The sequence below is a fragment of the Zootermopsis nevadensis genome, unplaced genomic scaffold, assembly GCF_977971745.1.
Source record: "Zootermopsis nevadensis isolate Lab colony 2312 unplaced genomic scaffold, Znev_1.0 Znev_ptg000031l, whole genome shotgun sequence".
In the NCBI taxonomy this organism is placed as follows: domain Eukaryota; kingdom Metazoa; phylum Arthropoda; class Insecta; order Blattodea; family Termopsidae; genus Zootermopsis; species Zootermopsis nevadensis.
Window position 1 is genome coordinate 3,762,609 of NW_028259163.1, and position 20,016 is coordinate 3,782,624.

General features: G+C 34.9%; 1 protein-coding gene across 1 annotated transcript in view; it reads right to left on the reverse strand.

Annotated features, from left to right (window-relative positions):
• Nucleotides 1–20,016, reverse strand: part of Syn (synapsin) — a gene marked incomplete at its 5' end in the record, with an annotated part of 107,994 nt that overhangs the window by 14,782 nt on the left and 73,196 nt on the right. Inside the window, 4 exons of the mRNA XM_087359241.1 lie at nt 4,566–4,746; nt 6,341–6,382; nt 7,442–7,706; nt 9,942–10,147. Coding sequence (XP_087215367.1) covers nt 4,566–4,746; nt 6,341–6,382; nt 7,442–7,706; nt 9,942–10,147 — 694 coding nt within the window. The remainder of the gene's footprint in view (nt 1–4,565; nt 4,747–6,340; nt 6,383–7,441; nt 7,707–9,941; nt 10,148–20,016) is intronic.

Sequence of the window (20,016 nt, forward strand, 5' to 3'; positions counted from 1 at the left end):
AATATATGGTAACAGAACCCCGAAGAAGAGCCCCATTCAAAACTTAACCCTTTGTTGCCCAAGTTGAATTCATAAAATCCTAACCTCAGACCAATTAATTTACATGTCCCTAAAATGCTACATTATATTATGTTAAATGTAGCAAAATACCTGGTGCCCTGTGTAGATATTCTATTATTTGTCAAACACAAGTCTTTATTCTGAAATATGCAATATGATATTCAAGTATCTTGGTATACGTGTTTTGTTATCGGATCCTTGTTTTTTACACGTGTGCTAGAAAATATGCTTACTGTAATACACATCCATATACCACTTAACAGTAAGTATATTTCCGCATATACCCATATACAGAGTGATCAAAAAGTGATGCAACCATTTCCTGACACACGTTCTTTTCGTCAAAATTACACAGAAATAAGATTAAAAACAAGTACTGGAAATGTCCACCACATTCAGTGATGCACGGATTCACTATTTTCATCATGTCTGATGCAACAAAATAGTTTCTGACCCTCATGTTTCCTTTGTTACAAAAACATTTAACCACATAAGATATTTTAAATTTGTTTGGCACGGGAGAATCGATGAATATATTTATATATTTCATTCTGGCGAGATAAGTAAGAACAAGACGCCAGGTAGCATTCAACAATGAACGCTAGTTGCATTTGTGAAAAAGACATCCTTGCGCTACAACTGTTCAGACAGTTGACAGACTGGCTCGAGCAAGTTATAACATGATGCGAATTGCTTGGGCTCGTGTAGTCACCGCATTACTGTGTGTTTATTAATTTATTTGAATTGTACTGAATTTCAACCATCAATACATGTTTTAATTTGGGTTTTGTGAATTTTTGATTACCCTATAAACTGCAGTAAGCATACTTCCTAGCATTTGTTATGTAAACTATGAGTTTGATTGTAGTATGAGAAACATGGCAGTCAGTAATAATACTTGTAATAAAAATAACTCATTACAGGAATAAAATGTGTCTCAGAACTAGGCCTTCTGCATGATACACATTAATTAGGTTCAAAATGTTTCATCAACTTTTATAATACTTAATTTAGTACCCTGTTAATCCTACTAAAACAAAGGTAAATTTGTTTTCTAATTAAAGACACTCTTCCACATGAATAGGGTTCTTAATTTACATATTGTAGACCAGCTTGTATTAACAATAAAATTACGTTGTTGAATTCATGAAGATGATGAAAATGATACTTATGCCAAACCACATTTCTGGAAGATATCATTCTCTGTTTATCTTTTAGTAAATACACAACATTAAATACTAATGAGGTAGCAAGATAGAATGATAAAGGCCAGTTAATGGCAGTACAAGAGTTACTGATAACTGAGAATGCATATGATAATATGCACAGAAAAATTATCTTAAAAATGTACTTTTAATATGAGTAACTACTATAAAGATTTACATAACTGGCTTATTATACTTTAATCTGAATATCTATTGCCTGGAAATTCATGATATTGCATTCATAATTTTTTATTATATAAATTTGTACAATAACATACAATTGTACTATTGTTTCAGATTTCATGAAAGTTCCAGAACCCTGATCTAACATCAACACAGCACACTTAAATAACAGAGCAGCTATTTAAATGACTGACTAAGATTTTTGGCATCCTTTATATATGTTGACCTCAGAGCTTACGATTGCGGAGAACAGTCGTCCCCGCTAAAACCGAAGTTTGCTTACGCACTCTGCCTAAAAATTATGTTAGGACAAGTAATAAATCATAATTTCATTTGATATGTATGCATATAATTTTGATATGAAAACTTATAGCTCTTATTTATTAAATACTGTACCATTTTTTTTTCTCAGTAGACACAGTTTTCATCCAACATTCTGAATTCTTAAGGCGATGAATTTTAATGAAACATTTCCTATTTCCGGTTAGTCGACTGTAATACATTTGAGCTCTTAATAACTTCATGTGCTGAGCAATGATGTTGCAATTAACAAATTGTTATACTAACTTCTTAATCTGATTCACTTATAATTGGGTACAGTGAATTCATGAATTTCCAAGCTGTAGTGACAGTGGGAACAACAATGGTCTTCAAGTCATAAACAATGGTCTAAATTCACAAATCCTCTGTCGCACAACAATAAAAGCAACAGATGCATCATAACAAGTTGATGATAATAATAATACGAGGCATTAATTTGAGTAGAATTAAACACACTTAAGTGGTAGTTGATATAGAACAATTATTTAGAATAAAACATAACTTTTACTTTAATATATATCTACGGATTTAATATCTTCTCTCATTCAGAAGAATTTCCATGTTCGAGGATTAAAGTGAAAAATAAGTAATGTATCGCTTATAATAAAATACATTAATATTACAGAGTGGAAGAATTCAAGAAAAATAGACAATTAGGGGCAGTTTGTCATATCTCGATAAAACATAGCATATAAATTTAAGCTACTTCATAACAAAGAGCTTCAATGTAAACATATCTGAGTTATTTAATCTAAACACAAGATGAGGTATGACCCATTTGTTCTTAGCAGACATTTTAATCTTCACCTAGAAACTTGCGCAGATAGGCTAATCGACAGACGTTAAATTTGTTCTTTATATGACGTTATATATAAGAGTGGGACACACGAAATGTCAATTAGCAAGGATTAAGGGCAACAATGTCATAATGGAGAGACACGTGAGTAATGAATGCTGGTAGTAATAGAAATAAACATCATGTAGTTCGAAAGAAAGCATCTTGAATACGTAACGTACATATCAGTAACGTGAATATAGCAAAGAAAATATTAATTTAAAATTGTTTAATATATGGGCTACAACAGCTCGGTCAGCAAAGTGACTTGCAACTTGACAGCTGGTGTTCACTTTCTGGTAGGGACTGTAATTTTCATCTTCCAGACCAGATATGGTGATTACCCATGCATCGAAACCATGGACTATTTCTACAGTGGTAAAATGACTGGAACCGATCACTATTCTCAAGAGCATTGAGAATTCCGCCACCACAAACTTTATATACATTCAATGGTATGGCGCTTACCATAGGCATGAGCTTTTATCTGTGGTTTCTCTTTTATCACTGAGGTAATAAAGATTTGATAAACATCAATGTAGCTAGCCTAAAAAAACTTAACATTCAGGTAATGACTATTACGTATGTTACGTAACATGCCGTATACAGGGTAGTGCATATTTAATCATCCCATTTCAAATAACTGGATTTTTTAAATCAACAATCGTTTTAAAATTAATAGGTATTACATTAGTAAATATATACGCAGGACTACAAACTGCAAATATGATGTAGCGCATTACGTGCAAAATCTGGAATTCTACCATAATCAAAAGCAAAGTGTAGGCTGTCCTGAATTACACAAAATAAGTAAATAAATTTCTACTACACAAACTGCAGTGCAAATAATGTCAGATTTTAGGTTATCACAGCTGTGAATGTGAGGTTATATATAGCCTTCTGGGGTACAGTATTATGTAGTCTCACAGAAATTGGCTAAGGTTTCAGAGATGAATACTGCCTCCATCTTCATGATTATGACTCATTCATCACCCTGATGATGGAGGTAGTGTAAACCTCTGAAACTTTATTGCCATATTCAGGCTTTTCCTAATGAATTTATGTTTGGAAAGATTAAATTTTCCTTGCATAATTTTAATTTCATGTCTTCTTACTCTTTTGAATCAAATTTCAAATCAAAATTTTGAATCATATAAGCTACTTTACCAATAAATATGAATTTGATTTAATTACTATAATGATACTCGGTGAGCTGTATAAATAACAACATTCCTAGCGGCACAATTATGCACCTTTTTCAACGAAATAAAATATTATTATTAAATTTCATTTGGAACATTAATAATACTGTACTAATTGTTCTTAAAGTTAATGTATTGAGGCCATGTATTATGGTGTTATTGTGTTATTTCTCAAAAATTAATTCAAAATTGTATGGACATATTTTTATATTTGAACCAAGGAAGAAATTATTCATCTGTTGAATTAATAATATGGTGAAGTATTGAAATGGTACTCGAATTACATTAATGTCATTAAGTCATTAAATGTGTTAAAAATAAGTAATATGTTCTCAAATTAAATGTTATTGATTCAAGAAATAGGAATCAAGTTCAGCAACATTTTATTATGTAATATAACTCAATTACTTTTGCCTTTGAGGGCATTTCTAAAACAATAAACTACAAGAACACCCCAGTGATTAAAGTTAACAGTGTTAATATTATATTTTTAAATGTTTATAGATAAAATTCACATGACCAATAAAAATTAAAACAAGAATTTTGTGTTTAAAAGAAAATTGCAGTCTTCAAAGCTACTGCAAAAACACAAATAAATAAATAAATAAATAAATAAAAAGAAGCCAAGTGTGGACAACCGGTAAATGAGCTTCTACAATAGCAAAATTACTGATCTACACAACTCCACTATCACAAATTGCAGTGCCTAGTGTAGGATGCTGCGCTGAGGTTGAAGGCTATAGCGTCGCTTGGCCGTACCTTGGGAGTCCCTGCGTACTGCAGCTTGTTGTGGAAGGCTGGGGGATCCTGATGGAGGACCCACTGCTGTTACATCAGAGAGGCCTGATAGTGGTCTTTCATCAACTGGTGTAACTACCCCTCCCTGGCTAGACACACTGGAATGCGATGTTGCCTTTGTCATGGTTGGGCGACAGAATGCCTGCAAGCATTACCAGGAAATGCAATGTACAAAAATGATAAACTTACGGTATTACAACACCATTTTCAGGCAAGTCATTGCTAAACTCACTGCTATTGGACAAATTAAAATGTTCTTAATTCATCGGAAGAAAATCCTTCGTCTGGAATGAGGAACAGAAACAAAAACTTTAACATTAGGATGAAATATGTTGAATTTTAAAATTGAAAATTATTCTGTTGGACAAAGTCTGTACCCTTAAAAAATCCTGTGCAGTTTGATCTCTTGGTTTTTTAACTGTATGAAAGAAATATGGCGAGAGTCTTCCGACTTCTTTAGAATTCATACTCCAAATGCACATAGATCATAATCTTCGCACATGCAACCTCAGGAACACAACTACTGATTCTGCTCATCTAATCTACAACACTGAAGACTAATCCCCTCATTAATGCATCACATGTACATGGTTCATGCTGGTTTCTCAAGTGGCAATTATCGTATTCTTGTAATAGTGGAAAATGGGGGAATCGCATCACACACTTTTCTGATAAAAGATGTCAGATGCTTTTAGCTAGTGTATAATAATATAAAACACTGACTTTCAACATTTCAGGAGGATATATCTCTTTCTAAGACAGCGGTGGACATTTTCAGCGTCAGCCGCTAAACTGTACTGTAAGTTCTTCCTAACAAATAAAAACTAAGAAAGCGACTCATTTGTTTTCTTGGCAAAATTTCCCTTTCAGATGCAATAACACATTTTCTTTAAAAATTTTCTTTTCTTTATCTCTGTTCAACTTCAGAGTAGATAAGTTGACCCCAAGGAACATTCCCTAGAAGTTTGGTACGAATCTTCCAGTACATTCTGTATAAACACGCAATCAATATTGCAGTATAATATCAATATAAAATTACTCGTTTCTTCTACATCAATTACATATCAATTAATATATTTATCTTGACCAGACAGACACACACACACACAATGTCGATGAGACATCACAACTTTTATGACATTTCATTTTGGGTATTAATTAAAATCAGTGTGCATTAATTAATTGGATAAGATAATTAACCTTTTAAAGACCAGGGTTTAACAATACATAACAATCTGTTTTCAGAATCGGTGATGCGACATTTTGTATTTAGAGATTTCATATGTTCCTTATATCAAAGTAAACAGAGATTACGTTAAACAGAGTTAAGGAGTTGATCTTTGTATGGACTAAATTCTTAAATATATTTTAGACGAGCTTTCTACTTTAAAGGGTTAAACAAACTTCTGTAAAATCATTTATTATTTATAGGTTTCTATTTCCATAACTGTTCTACAGGAAACCGATCCATTTTGTCTTAATGTTACAAATGCATGTGGCTTAAGAGGTAAAGTACGTGACTTGATGTTTTCAAAAAACACACCATCTAATGAAAAGATATAAAATGGCACAACTGCTGTTACTTTTTAATTACAATCATCCACTGACCTGTAGAAAATGAAAACAATTCTATAATAAGGAGAAGTGGATTTCATAATTATCTACAAAATTTCACGTACAAATGTGATATACATAATTGCCACTTTAAAAATCAGCATTCATTTTGGTGTGTTTACCTGGTGAGGTGTGTTACGATTTTGCAAACTCGTGCAATATTGCTAGAAGAGAGAAAGAGAGAGAGATGGAAAATAAAAGACATAAAAAATTAACAGGTAGACATAGAATGAGAAAAGGTGTGTGAATGTACAAAAAGCATACATTTAATACAACGATGTATTATAAAACTAAACATTAAAAGGAATAATAAAACAGAATTACATTAGTTAAAAACAGTTTTTTGAGAGAGAATACGAGCCATCAATTAGGACCAGATTATCATTATTTTCTAGATATGTATAATTACTTACCAGAAAATATTTTATCTGTGACATACCTAATATGGTCATAGTAATGAGTAAGGTATCTTCATGCGTAAGTACCATGCCAAGAAAGCATATGGGGGTGTGAAAGTAAATGATGCATTCCTAATCTTGGCTTTAGATGAAAATACGAGCCAATCTTTACGTCATGGTCTCTTTTACCCACAGCACAAAAGTGACCAACACAACTATGGCGGCCGAGTTTAGGTTATGTACCGTCATGGGTCCTCATTAGCCCAAAGTAATTATAATTATCATAACTCTGTCATATCTAAGAATAAATTCAGTGATTCATTCCATAATGCTTATCAATTTATAGAAAGATTCACATCTTTTATTTATTATCAGCGTAAATTTTCTGTTGAATAAAACGTCTATAATGATCATGCCTAATATCACATGTTACCAACTTATACAAGTAGTAAAGCATAATGCCAAATAATACCAAGTAAGTAATAATATAGAACTTGAAATAGTCAGAACGATGTCTTAAAATATTAAAAACTATTGAACTCAATATTATTATGTAAAATTTCTTCTAAGTGATACAATGACCATAGCACTTTAAAAATCTAATTATATTTTTTTAATTAAATAAATCAAATTGCAACCTAAAAAGTACAGAAACCAAAATTACTATAATAAATATATAATTGATGTATTTTATCATTATCATCACTGATAGAAATTCATAAAACTCTTATAACTTACATGTCAGCAATTGTCGTGTAATCATGTAAATTTCATTTTGCAGTATAATTAAAACACCGATAAAATGAGACGTAGCCGTGAGTTTACCTGCATTCTGTGGGCAACAAGTTCAGCGATGTGACGTCTGTCCTCTTCTTGTGAGTCACCCATGAGACTTAATGCACTATCATTGACTTCGATGATAAATTCACGGCCATCTTTAGCAACAATTATTTCCAGTGCACAGATGTCGAGGCCCCCAAAAAGCTCGGACACTTCATCTACCCACATCTTGTAGCGATCAGTCATTTGTATCTGTTCTAGCATGGCCGAACCCGTGTTTGTTTTCCAATTACCAGAAATTGATTTACGCCTGTGAATACAACATAAAACACATTAAAGACTTTTAAATATTTATGTCAGATGAGAGAAAACTTGTCATCTATGCCAAGGCAAATTCCATGATCTTGTTAAATATGATCTAAGTCTTACAGAATGAGAAAAGTAGACTGTATGTGGCTTGTCAGACTTTCCAAAGTGATCGACAGGGTAATTTTATAAGCAATAATATAAGAATTCAATTATAAAGGTTTATGACGACGGTGGATTACACTTAAAATTATTCACAATCTTTTAAATAATGATGATGGGAAAAGTCCAGATAGTGAATAATTTTAAGAATATAAAAATGTAAATGTTTATAATAATTCAAATAAAAAATACTTAATTTTAAAAATCAACTTACAAAGAGTTTTCAATCAGATGACTGAAAAACTGGTGAAACACATTCTCAAAAATGTTTACATACCATATTTCAATATCACATTGCTCCAAAGAAACACGCAATCATGTGAAAGGGAGACAACTCCACTGTTGACTAATATATTCTTCGACTGATTTTAAATTTCGCGCCTTTAGGTTGGTAATAACATTCAGTGAAAGAATGGCGTGTTGAGCAAAGGCGGTTTTCAAATTTCGTGTGTTAAAAGTGTTTTTTCTGGCGGTTTTGAGGTCAAAGTTTATCAACATGATAAATCTACTGAAACAGGCATCCTGCAAAGACTCTAAAAGTAAGTCATTTTTATACTAATTTCTTTAATCAGTATTCCTTGAGCATTTAGATTGTGGTTGAGAAAACAAGTTCACTCAACTTGGGTTAAATGACACGCAAGATTAGTGTGTAAACTCTGCACACAGACTTAACAGTAGAGAATATTTTTTTGTCAGTCGATATGTTTATTTGATTTTTCTTGAATTAGTGTTTTCAAATTTTATTACGAAGAAATAAATTGTTTACTGCATTTTGAAGCTGACTGATTTTACTGTGTTATATTAAAAGTCGTGTTTGTAAAATTAGCAGCGGCTGTTATCACAGTACGTACCTTGTTTTCTCAGCTTGCTCCAGGGGTGTGTTGCAGGGGGCTCGGAGGAGCCCCTTATTAATGTTTTGCTAATTTTCCGAATCCTTTGTTATCGGCACATAAGATATCAAATGATACAGGTGACACACCTGTACCAAAATATCGATACAATTGGCTCGTTACTACTTCCAAATGCCAAATATGAACCAGACCTGTGTGTTTCCTCTCACTTCACTGAACGAAGATGGCTGTCTTCTGGGTTACAGCGCCGTGTAGTCTTGTAGAAATCTACCAACATTTCGCAGGTCCTATCTTCCTCCATCATCAGGGCGATGAGGGCCTTGATGATGATACACGAATCAAGCACCTCTGTTGTGTTGGTAAACGTGCACCAGACTGCAAGGAGCTTCAACCCAGAAGACAGCCATCTTCGTACTCACCACCGTGAGAACCTCAAATCTTATTGTAGTAAACCAGCTGTAGTTTATATCTTCTGAAAGAGACATATATAACGTGTGAGAGTAATTACTCTGCATGCCGGACAGATGGTGCTGGAGTGCTTCTTGGTAATGCAAGTCCCTTGTTACAAACTGGCATCTCTGCCTCTGACTCACCGAGTAAGTTTCTCACGTAGTCACATTTCTACAGCGCGCTGCGTTAGTAGTAATATGGGATTTATGAGAGTTTAAATAAGTTCAATTCGTGGCCGCTGAGCTGCGCGCGAGGTGAAGAGTAATGCGAGCAGAGAGTTGGTTATGTAGTTACTTTGCAGCTGAACTAACAACTGAGCATCGTGCTCATAGCAGCCACGTCAAATAAGCTGAACTGTATTACATCATAAAACTTTGTGATAAATTAACCTACCTAATTTTAAGTACTGACTGTTTAACTACGCGGTAGTCCTCCCTGGACAGTTGACAGTTGTACATCTGGTCAAGAAATTACGTAGTAAAGAACGCAAAGTTATGTCAGAATGTTTACAAGAGATTCTGTCTTGAGTTAGCTCAATCCAATTCGCGTATTTACTTATTTATTTATGATCAACTTAAATAAAACTTTTTTTTATCTACGTTTTCCACAGAATCTAACTTCTGAATTACATAGCTCAGCATGATGAAGTTGGCATTAACTGGATATAACGCCGTATTCCACTGTCTGAATACGAGATACGGATATGACTTTGGATCAATTATAATATGCCAGTACATGCACAGTAATTATAACACGGGCTCTGTGAATTTACTTACATAAAGGCCTTGTAATTTGGTCCTATTTTCTGCACATGGATGTCATACTTGCTGTCCACATACGGTTCTGTCGTGCAATACGTGTTGGCGACGGCAACGACAGACGCCATATCCTGGAAGTCGCTGTTTGTGTCCACTTTGACCTTTCCCAGTCCGCCATGCGCATGCCCAATCTTGAAGACAACGGGAAAGCGAGCCGAACTCAACTGCACGACATAAGAAGTAGAAATTACCTCCAGATATCACAGTATGAGTAAAAGTCCAAGAATTGTTACTCTACTTTATTATATTCTAAATTAAGAAGGGTTTTCGACGAAAGAAGTGTAAAAGGTTAGGTTTTATAATAACTTTCAATAATGGCTGAGAGAATGTCTATATGTAGCTTTTGAGTATATGGATGTTTATAAATATCAACATTGTCAATTTTTTGACGTAAATACGTCTAAGAGCCACGGTCGTCTAGCGGTTAGAACGCTGGCCTTGTAATCCTGGGGTCTCGGGTTAGATTCCCGGCGGTGCCGGAATTTATAACTTGTGTTGGGCAAGGCCGTGGTCTAGGCAACACGGAGTTTTCCTCCGTGGCATCCCAACAATTACTCCATTCACACACAGAAGAAGGCAATGGCAAACCACTTCTGGATCATCTGCCAAGAACGTATATGAACAGGTCCCAGTCCGAGAAAAGGATGGAAGGATCCTGTTCATATGGACCTGTCGTCAGACAGAACACTAAATAAATATAAAAATATAAATACGTCTATACGGAAGGGTCATTCGGCAAAAACAACGTTAGGAAAATGTGTAACTTTACTCCATTACCTAAGAAACTAATTGTTATGTCATCTGTTTATTCGGCATTGTTGTGTTTCATTACTGCTGTCAACAAACCGCTTAATATTGTGTTGTTAAAAACGTTTTAGAATATCACGAGTACTTATCTTATATAAGATTTATTAAGAAATCTGTGATACTGCCCTCCACACTCTCCAATTTAATTTTTATTAAATGGATCATTGCGGGTGGACATCGTGGTCTCTTACAAATTGAACAAAGTTTGAGGTAAGGCATTCCTATTTATTATTATTGTTCATCACGTTAAGCCAAGGTATGACAATGCAACAGAATATTTTCATAAGCATTTTAATGAAAATGTATTTGAATACGCTTGTAATATATGTGATCGGTTATTATTATTTTATTTAGTGTTCTGTCTGACGACAGGTCCATATGAACAGGATCCTTCCATCCTTTTCTCGGACTGGGACCTGTTCATATACGTTCTTGGCAGATGATCCAGAAGTGGTTTGCCATTGCCTTCTTCTGTGTGTGAATGGAGTAATTATTGGAATGCCACGGAGGAAAACTCCGTGTTGCCTAGACCACGGCCTTGCCCAACACAAGTTATAAATCCGGGCACCGCCGGGAATCGAACCCGAGACCCCAGGATTACAAGGCCAGCGTTCTAACCGCTAGACCACCTCATCTTATTATTATTTAGTGTCCTGTCTGACGACAGGTCCATATGAACAGGATCCTTCCATCATTTTCTCGGACTGGGACCTGTTCATATACGTTCTTGGCAGATGATCCAGAAGTGGTTTGCCATTGCCTTCTTCTGTGTGTGAATGGAGTAATTATTGGGATGCCACGGAGAAACCGGGGAAGCCCCCGGAGGAAAACTCCGTGTTGCCTAGACCACGGCCTTGCCCAACACAAGTTATAAATTCGGGCACCGCCAGGAATCGAACCCGAGACCCCAGGATTACAAGGCCATGCGTTCTAATCGGTTATGGTTTGAAAAAGATTTGAAACAAGTTACTGATAGCCATTTAGATATATTGGGTGCGGAGTACGTATTTACGTCAGATTCTCCGGGACCGTGTTTCCACTGTCAATATTTTTTTTTGTCCTTGAAATTATCTCGAGGGCAGATGGTGGCTTAAATTTTTTAAATGAAGGTATTTTTGTAAACGGAACAAACTACTCTCATTCTCCGATCCGTCTTCCTTTGTCCAGTTGCTGATTACATAAAATAAAAAAAAAAAAACTTTTGTAAACACCCTAGGGATTCAGATATAAGCGTCATACGTGGGTCGCGATTTGTGGTTCAACAAAGGTCAGAGGTTATGGTTCGCAGACTAAAGGGATGCTGCTCTAATATTCCCTGATGGCTCTGGGCTAAGGTATATTTTTAACGAACGTAATTTATCCAGTAAATCGATTTGACAGAGCACTGCGAGGTATCGATCTACAATCTCCATCGTATAAGTATACGATTCAAAACACAACATGGCGGCTGAATGATCCTGTTACATATTCGGTACATTAAAAACAGTGGGAAGTTTCTGTACTACTAATATAGCATCCAATGTCCGTCACGAATGCGAAACGGAAACATTTAAATTAAATTCTGACGGTGGCGACTCTGGTTTATAAGAAATGCAAAGGAGGTATTGGTGGTGCCTACGGTGGGGTCTATGGTGTCTTCGGTTGGGTGGCAGTTTGGTGTCAGGTAAATTCAGATGATTCGATGTCATTATACCGACAGACTATTTTTTGTTTACTGGTGACAGTTGGAGATGAACCTGGAACTTTCAGGTATTAGGCTAGTACACTGACCACTGCAATGATTCGAGGAAAAGAGTCCCGGATTAGAAGCAGAGGTAAATTTTTTTTTTTTGGAAATGTACGTATAAGTTACCAAATCTGACCCTTTCGCTCTCTTATTGTCAAATTGATGAAAATATTCCAACTGTTCTACAGTTATATGATATACCACAAAAAATCTTCCTTATTTATTTTTTTTCTCAAAAATTGCCTCCCCCCCCCCCATTCCCCCGTCTCGAAATCTGTAAGACCTTTCGAAAAATGTAAAACGTGTGTTACAAGTTTCTGTACATTTGTTCGGAACATTTTTTTTCTGATAAATATTTTTATGAATTTGGCTCAAGATTCACGCAGAAATGATCGTGATTCTTCATGTAAAGTTTCCCTACTTTCTGTCAGATTTTAATCAAAAATTGTAATTTATCGACAAATATTAGCACAACTCCATAATATTAAATTTCATGAATATATGTTCACCAGTTCTCAAAAATATTACATGCGGACAGCGAAACTAATGTAGGCACACTTTTAAAAAAAATTTCAATTACTTATATTGATGTGCACGGAAGAATTGTTACGCTGGTGTATTCAATATAATGTAGATCTAATTTGAAGAGATTTTCCACTAGAGATTACCAAGAAATAATTTTGAATGCTCCATTGTTTCCTAAGTTAATTCGTTACATGGGCGGAGAGATCCAATTTATATAATCTTTTAACGCCCAAATTCAATACAGTTCTTTTGGTTTCCAAAGTTGGTAGCATTTTAGAATCTTCTCCATTATTCATAAACAGTTATCACGTGCTCTTTCAGTAGTGTTATTTACCTACTCAATAAGCATAATCATTTCGCATCTTATTCAAGAAATTCTTTATGATAATAACCGTTTTACTTTGAATGGAATTTTAACTAACACTTTCTTTTCAATAATCCTCTTACGAACGTTAGCACAATTCCGTGTTATAGAAAGCCAAACATTCCCTTTCAGAAAGCGTTAAATTTTAATTTAATGCGTGTTATGTATATATCCATCAACATTTCCAATTTATTATTCATTTATCATCCTATAATTCTACGCCAAACATTCTCAGCTAGTGGCAATTTAGTTAAATTAAACGCAAACGAAACAAAATAAAGTCACAACATTCCGTTCATAATCTGCTTCGTTCTGTATAGTCCTTTATTACATTGTGTAAAGGAGTATTAAACCCACACATCTGTTATAACTTACCATTAATTACTCAACCGATATCCAACACTACGAATAATATATTTTGTATATTTATCGTACGAAATGTTCTAACACGTAACGAGAAATTCTACCTAATTTAAATCCACTTTATAATTTCAGGGGCAATGTATTACCGTACCACTTTATTAAACTTTCCTATTTACTAAATCCAATAAACACGTCTCTTTCAAAACCGGATTTCCTGATCCAATGGATTTCAATACAAAAATTTGCAGCATAAAAGATCTATTCATTTAAAAATAAAGCTGAACGCAAGTGTATAATAAAATTCATGTATTATTTATATCAGGTGTTGACACTTAGGGATAAATCTACTTATTTTAATAGGTAAGTTGGCTTTGCCGTATGACTCTTGACTTGGATTCGAGATGTATTTGGATTTAACTTTGAAATTACTTTCATCTTCAGCTAAGCACGTCATTATTCCAAATAACATATGAAGATTTTTGAAAATTTGAGGACGTTTTCGATAAAAGAACGTGTTTAGATTCATGATATGTAATTAGTTTTTTTATTTTTCAATGGTTTTTGTGGTTTTATGTTCATTATATTTATTTAATCTTCGTGCGCCGACCTGTAATCGACTCCTGTAGGTGTTAAGTTAGCACGTCAAAACAAGAACTGATCTAAACTAAATTATCATCACGATAGAGTCCCATCTCCGAAACGTCGTTTTTTACGTTTTATATTTACTAGACGATGGATAATATTCAAGGAAATTTTTATTCGACGGAGATAGGGATTAGCTCTATCTAGTGGGCCCAACTGTGTAGGAACCTGAAGACGGAGATAGAGTCCCATCTCCGAAACGTCGTTTTTTACGTTTTATATTTACTAGACGATGGATAATATCCAAGGATATTTTTATTCGACGGAGATAGGGATTAGCTCTATCTAGTGGGCCCAACTGTGTAGGAACCTGAAGACGGAGATAGAGTCCCATCTCCGAAACGTCGTTTTTTACGTTTTATATTTACTAGACGATGGATAATATCCAAGGAAATTTTTATTCGACGGAGATAGGGATTAGCTCTATCTAGTGGGCCCAACTGTGTAGGAACCTGAAGACGGAGATAGAGTCCCATCTCCGAAACGTCGTTTTTTACGTTTTATATTTACTAGACGATGGATAATATCCAAGGAAATTTTTATTCGACGGAGATAGGGATTAGCTCTATCTAGTGGGCCCAACTGTGTAGGAACCTGAAGACGGAGATAGAGTCCCATCTCCGAAACGTCGTTTTTTACGTTTTATATTTACTAGACGATGGATAATATCCAAGGATATTTTTATTCGACGGAGATAGGGATTAGCTCTATCTAGTGGGCCCAACTGTGTAGGAACCTGAAGACGGAGATAGAGTCCCATCTCCGAAACGTCGTTTTTTACGTTTTATATTTACTAGACGATGGATAATATCCAAGGAAATTTTTATTCGACGGAGATAGGGATTAGCTCTATCTAGTGGGCCCAACTGTGTAGGAACCTGAAGACGGAGATAGAGTCCCATCTCCGAAACGTCGTTTTTTACGTTTTATATTTACTAGACGATGGATAATATCCAAGGAAATTTTTATTCGACGGAGATAGGGATTAGCTCTATCTAGTGGGCCCAACTGTGTAGGAACCTGAAGACGGAGATAGAGTCCCATCTCCGAAACGTCGTTTTTTACGTTTTATATTTACTAGACGATGGATAATATCCAAGGAAATTTTTATTCGACGGAGATAGGGATTAGCTCTATCTAGTGGGCCCAACTGTGTAGGAACCTGAAGACGGAGATAGAGTCCCATCTCCGAAACGTCGTTTTTTACGTTTTATATTTACTAGACGATGGATAATATCCAAGGAAATTTTTATTCAATTGACTCTTTACCATCGTCAAGAAGTTTTAGATTTGATATAAAGTTGTCTATGCCACATAAATGGCGCGAACTTTTAGAATTTTGCGAAGAACACGTGTGTATTCCGGGAGGGAATACATATTTCCAGTCTTTGTTTAACGAGAAATTGGTTACGTGACAGTCGAAATACAAGAGTTCATGGCTTATAGAAGCGAGTTTACGGCTTTGGAACTCAATCTGTTAAAAACGAACACGACCAACGTGAATATATTCTGGCATTCTTGTAGACAGACTCAGACGAACACAGCAGGTAAATTCAATGTGGTAGGTTGTGGCCTGAAATCTGTCGGATCAGTGCGTCTGATGGGCAGGGTGTTCGTATTCACGGTCTATTTGTAAAGAATCGAAGTGGGCGATGATGGATGACGTAGCATGATTAAAAAGACAATGCTGTATCAACTGAGAAGAAGGATGAGAATAAAATCGAATGAAAGGAAAATACGACAAACATTATAAACAGGAAAAAATTATGCTAAATAAATTAAAATAAAATAAGAAACAGTTAGAGAAGGAATATAAAACAATGTAGAAAATGTATAATCGGGTACAGACGTACAGAATTGTGATTTCCTTATGAAAAGTGAAATTTAGTGAGTATACTTTTTATGATTTTATTCAGTCCCTCCAGACAAATAATAGTTCACTAGGTAAAGACTGAAGCCATAAATAAATAAATACAACTTTCTTGGTAACTTCACATTCCTGAGTGCCTAATAAATCGCTTTCTCCGTCGGTCTGTACGAATTTAATAACTCGAAAACAGTAAATGGATTTAATTAAATTTGGTATTGGGGTTGTTGTACTAAAATTTGTAGATATATGCCAATACTGGTCAAAATCGGGAAATAATAACAGCAAGGCCTAATCTACATGTCCTGTTCTACTCCATCCGGGAAAGTCACCGGGTATTCACAAAAGAAAATTGTAGGAGAAATTCCTGTGTCAGAATCGTTACCTGTGTACCTCTGAAACGTCGGTAAACTACTACGCGACGCTACAACCCAGGAGACAGCCATCTTCAAATTCACCGCCGTGAGGACCTAAAATCCTACTGATGTTAGAACAGAATATAGAAACAAGGTCTGAAAAAATTTAATCGTAAACAGCGAGTGGACAAGGATTTAAAATTAGAAACAGTGAAATCTCCGATTTAATAACCTTAGTGTACAAGAATGTTGGAGTACCCTTGAAGTGATGACAATTTAGACGTGGTGAATATATTTGTTACGGTTTTTTCGTATTTATTATATGAATACATCTAAGGGTTTTCGATATTAACAGCGTTATTTCCATATTCGAATATTTAAATACTCGAATGATATCAAAGGGAAAATAATTTAACTGTCAAAACATTTGCTTCAGGGTCAGTAGGAGATTTCATAGATAAAAATGCAATTAAAATTTGTGCAAACAGGAACAGAGCTGGTCTCATATTAGCCCAGAGTAATAGTGTATAAAATACTTTCGCGTCATTATATGAGATGATCGGGGCTAAAGTGGTATAGATAAACAGGACATTCTACAAACGTCTGTAAATATCAGTTAAAAAGGCTTGCAAAAAATATCAACAGATGTCGCGATTTACCAACGTGTACCACTAAATTTCTATTCATATTTCTTATGATTTTTAGTGTAAACAACGATTATTTACTTAAACAGCTTTAATCAGTTGAGATTTGTTCTTGTGTAGTGTTTTCTTTGAGGTACGGAATGAATTCTTAAATGTTGTTTATAAGGGCTTCGACTGCAAATCGCTAACTCTTGGGTGGCTTGTCAGGGGAAGTGGGGAGGGGGAGGGTGTTTGACGGACATATGGCTATACGCATGCGCGATCCCTAGGGCGTAGTGATACCATGAACTTATCGTTCTTTATAATAAGACAAGTCTCCTGTGTGAAGCAGTGACCGTCTGTTACGTTTTGTTATCTAGATGAATAATATTATACGACATTATATGAATACAACATAAAGCAACATACTAAACTATCATTTTTATGAACAGTTGTAAGATTTTTGTTGTGTATAGTCTGCACTATCCGACAACGAAAAAGACAGGAAGATCTAGGTTCAGATGAGTGAGGTGGGGGGGGGGGGCATAAGATTACGTAGCAAGTCCATTTCTTTTACGTAACGCAGTACAAGAGTGGCATAACGCGCATTTGCCTTCTAATGACCGCGTATAAAATCCGTGTGTAGTAAAATTATTTTTTTAAGGCAAAAATCCCTTAAAAACAACTGAATGTACAGATTTCAGTAACTGTTCTGTTGCGACGCGAACATCTTTAATCGTGGGTTCGAATCCCTCTAGGTGTATGAAGGTAAAATCCTTAGAAATCTTAGTGATGAGCTCTGTCATTTCAAAATAATCCAATAATATATGTAATTGATCGTTTTCGAACCTGGGATGGATTACAGTCCAACATGTCTTAAGGCGTCCGTGTTTTTCGTATCTCTAAATCAGCGGTATTCAACCTTTTTTGTTCGCGTACCCCCAGATATAATTTCTCTTCAACTTTGTACCCCAAAAGTTGTTGGTGTATAATTCAAGTTATACATAGTATATAATATACATATAAAATAAATTACATAAATTACATTACTGATTATTCAGTGTTTATCATAAAATAATATATATATTTTTTAAATTTCACGTACCCCCTAAGATGTCTTCGAGTACCTCCGGGGGTACGCGTACCCCAGGTTGAATACCACTGCTCTAAATAATTCATTATCACTTTTCCATCGTCGTTAAGTAACATGATCAATCAACTACTGTCTGTAATAATCCTTAGATTTTCAGAAATACAGCATACTGACATTTGGAAATATACCAAGGATTCATGTAGAAATTAAGACCAGATTAAGTTCGGAGAAATTTTAAAAATCTATGAGGATATGCGATAATACGGCCGAGATTCGAACCGCGTACGTTCCAATTACATGTCTAGCTTGTTACTGGTACACTAAATAGCTTTCAATAGTTTTTACGTGAAAATGAAATAGTTATTATATCCCGACAAAAGCAAGTGGTTATCTAGAGAGCGTGATGGCGCTGAAGTGTTACTCTTCTATAGCAATACGTGCTGAATGAATAGTTCCGTTTCTCGCCACATAACCATTCGCCTTGGCTGGGATATAGCACAGACCTGACTGTGCAAGTTTTTATTGAGAAGAGTCCGTTGTGAGAAGCCCGTATACTTCTCTGTAATATCTCACACTTCAGTTAACTTTCCCTTATCTTTACTATAAAAAAAGTTTCCAATTCGCTAACAGATAAGTTATTCTCGAACGTCAAAAGTTGAGAAGCCCCAATTTCAATGATGATGACTTAAAACTAACGTACTTTTAGCATCAGGAATTCAAATAAAATCCAATGCTTCGGATTATAACTTCTCTTCAATTTTGATACCGCGTATAAAAACTTTAAAAACTTTTAAATTCTAAACGAAGAGTCAAGCCGTGTTAGTAATAATTCGATCTTAAGACTATTATTTACGTTAGGCAGGGATATAAAGAAATTGGTTCTTGGAAAAAATGTCTGTCTTTCAAGTATGTGAATCATTAAAAATTCTGACACTATTATAAATAATATAATTTGGTCAAAAATATTGAATTTTAGGTACTGACAATTCTGAAGACCTTGAAGATATGGTATTGAGATATGGGAGTGAATTAAACTGGCTGAAGTTACAAAGGAATCAATTGGGTTTTATTATAGTGAGGATTTTCATACTGAAGACAAGTTGAATTGTGAACAAAATACGTCGACCTAAAAGCTACAGATACAAAAATGTTTCGTACGAGGGAACTTTATTTTTTAGCATTCGGTTGGATAAAGAATTTTTCGCATTCCTATCGAATGCCGAACACGTGCAAGTCTGAAGTCGTATGCTACCCCTCAAGACATCGATCCGCCTCTACCAAAGAACCACTCTGAATTCTAATATCCCTCGAAGTCAGTGCAGTCTGGCCGTAGTTGTCATCTGTCAACTTAAGGGAGGAACCACTTTGAAACAACTAGCAGCAGGCAATAAGTGATAACATATCGCTTGTAAATTTAAAAAATAAAATTATAAAAATTTCGATTAATGAATTTATCACTGATATAGATATTAATGATAATATTATTTAAGAACAGCGAAATATAAAACCCATAAAATATATATCAGGAACTTTATATTTCGCTGTTCTTAAATATTATCAACATTAACAAATGTTTCTATATTTCCTAACTTACTTTTCTGTCTTGTTTTGACTATTCCATTTCGCCTAGAATTCGCTCTTCTTAACATGGGAGAAAAAACTTTTAA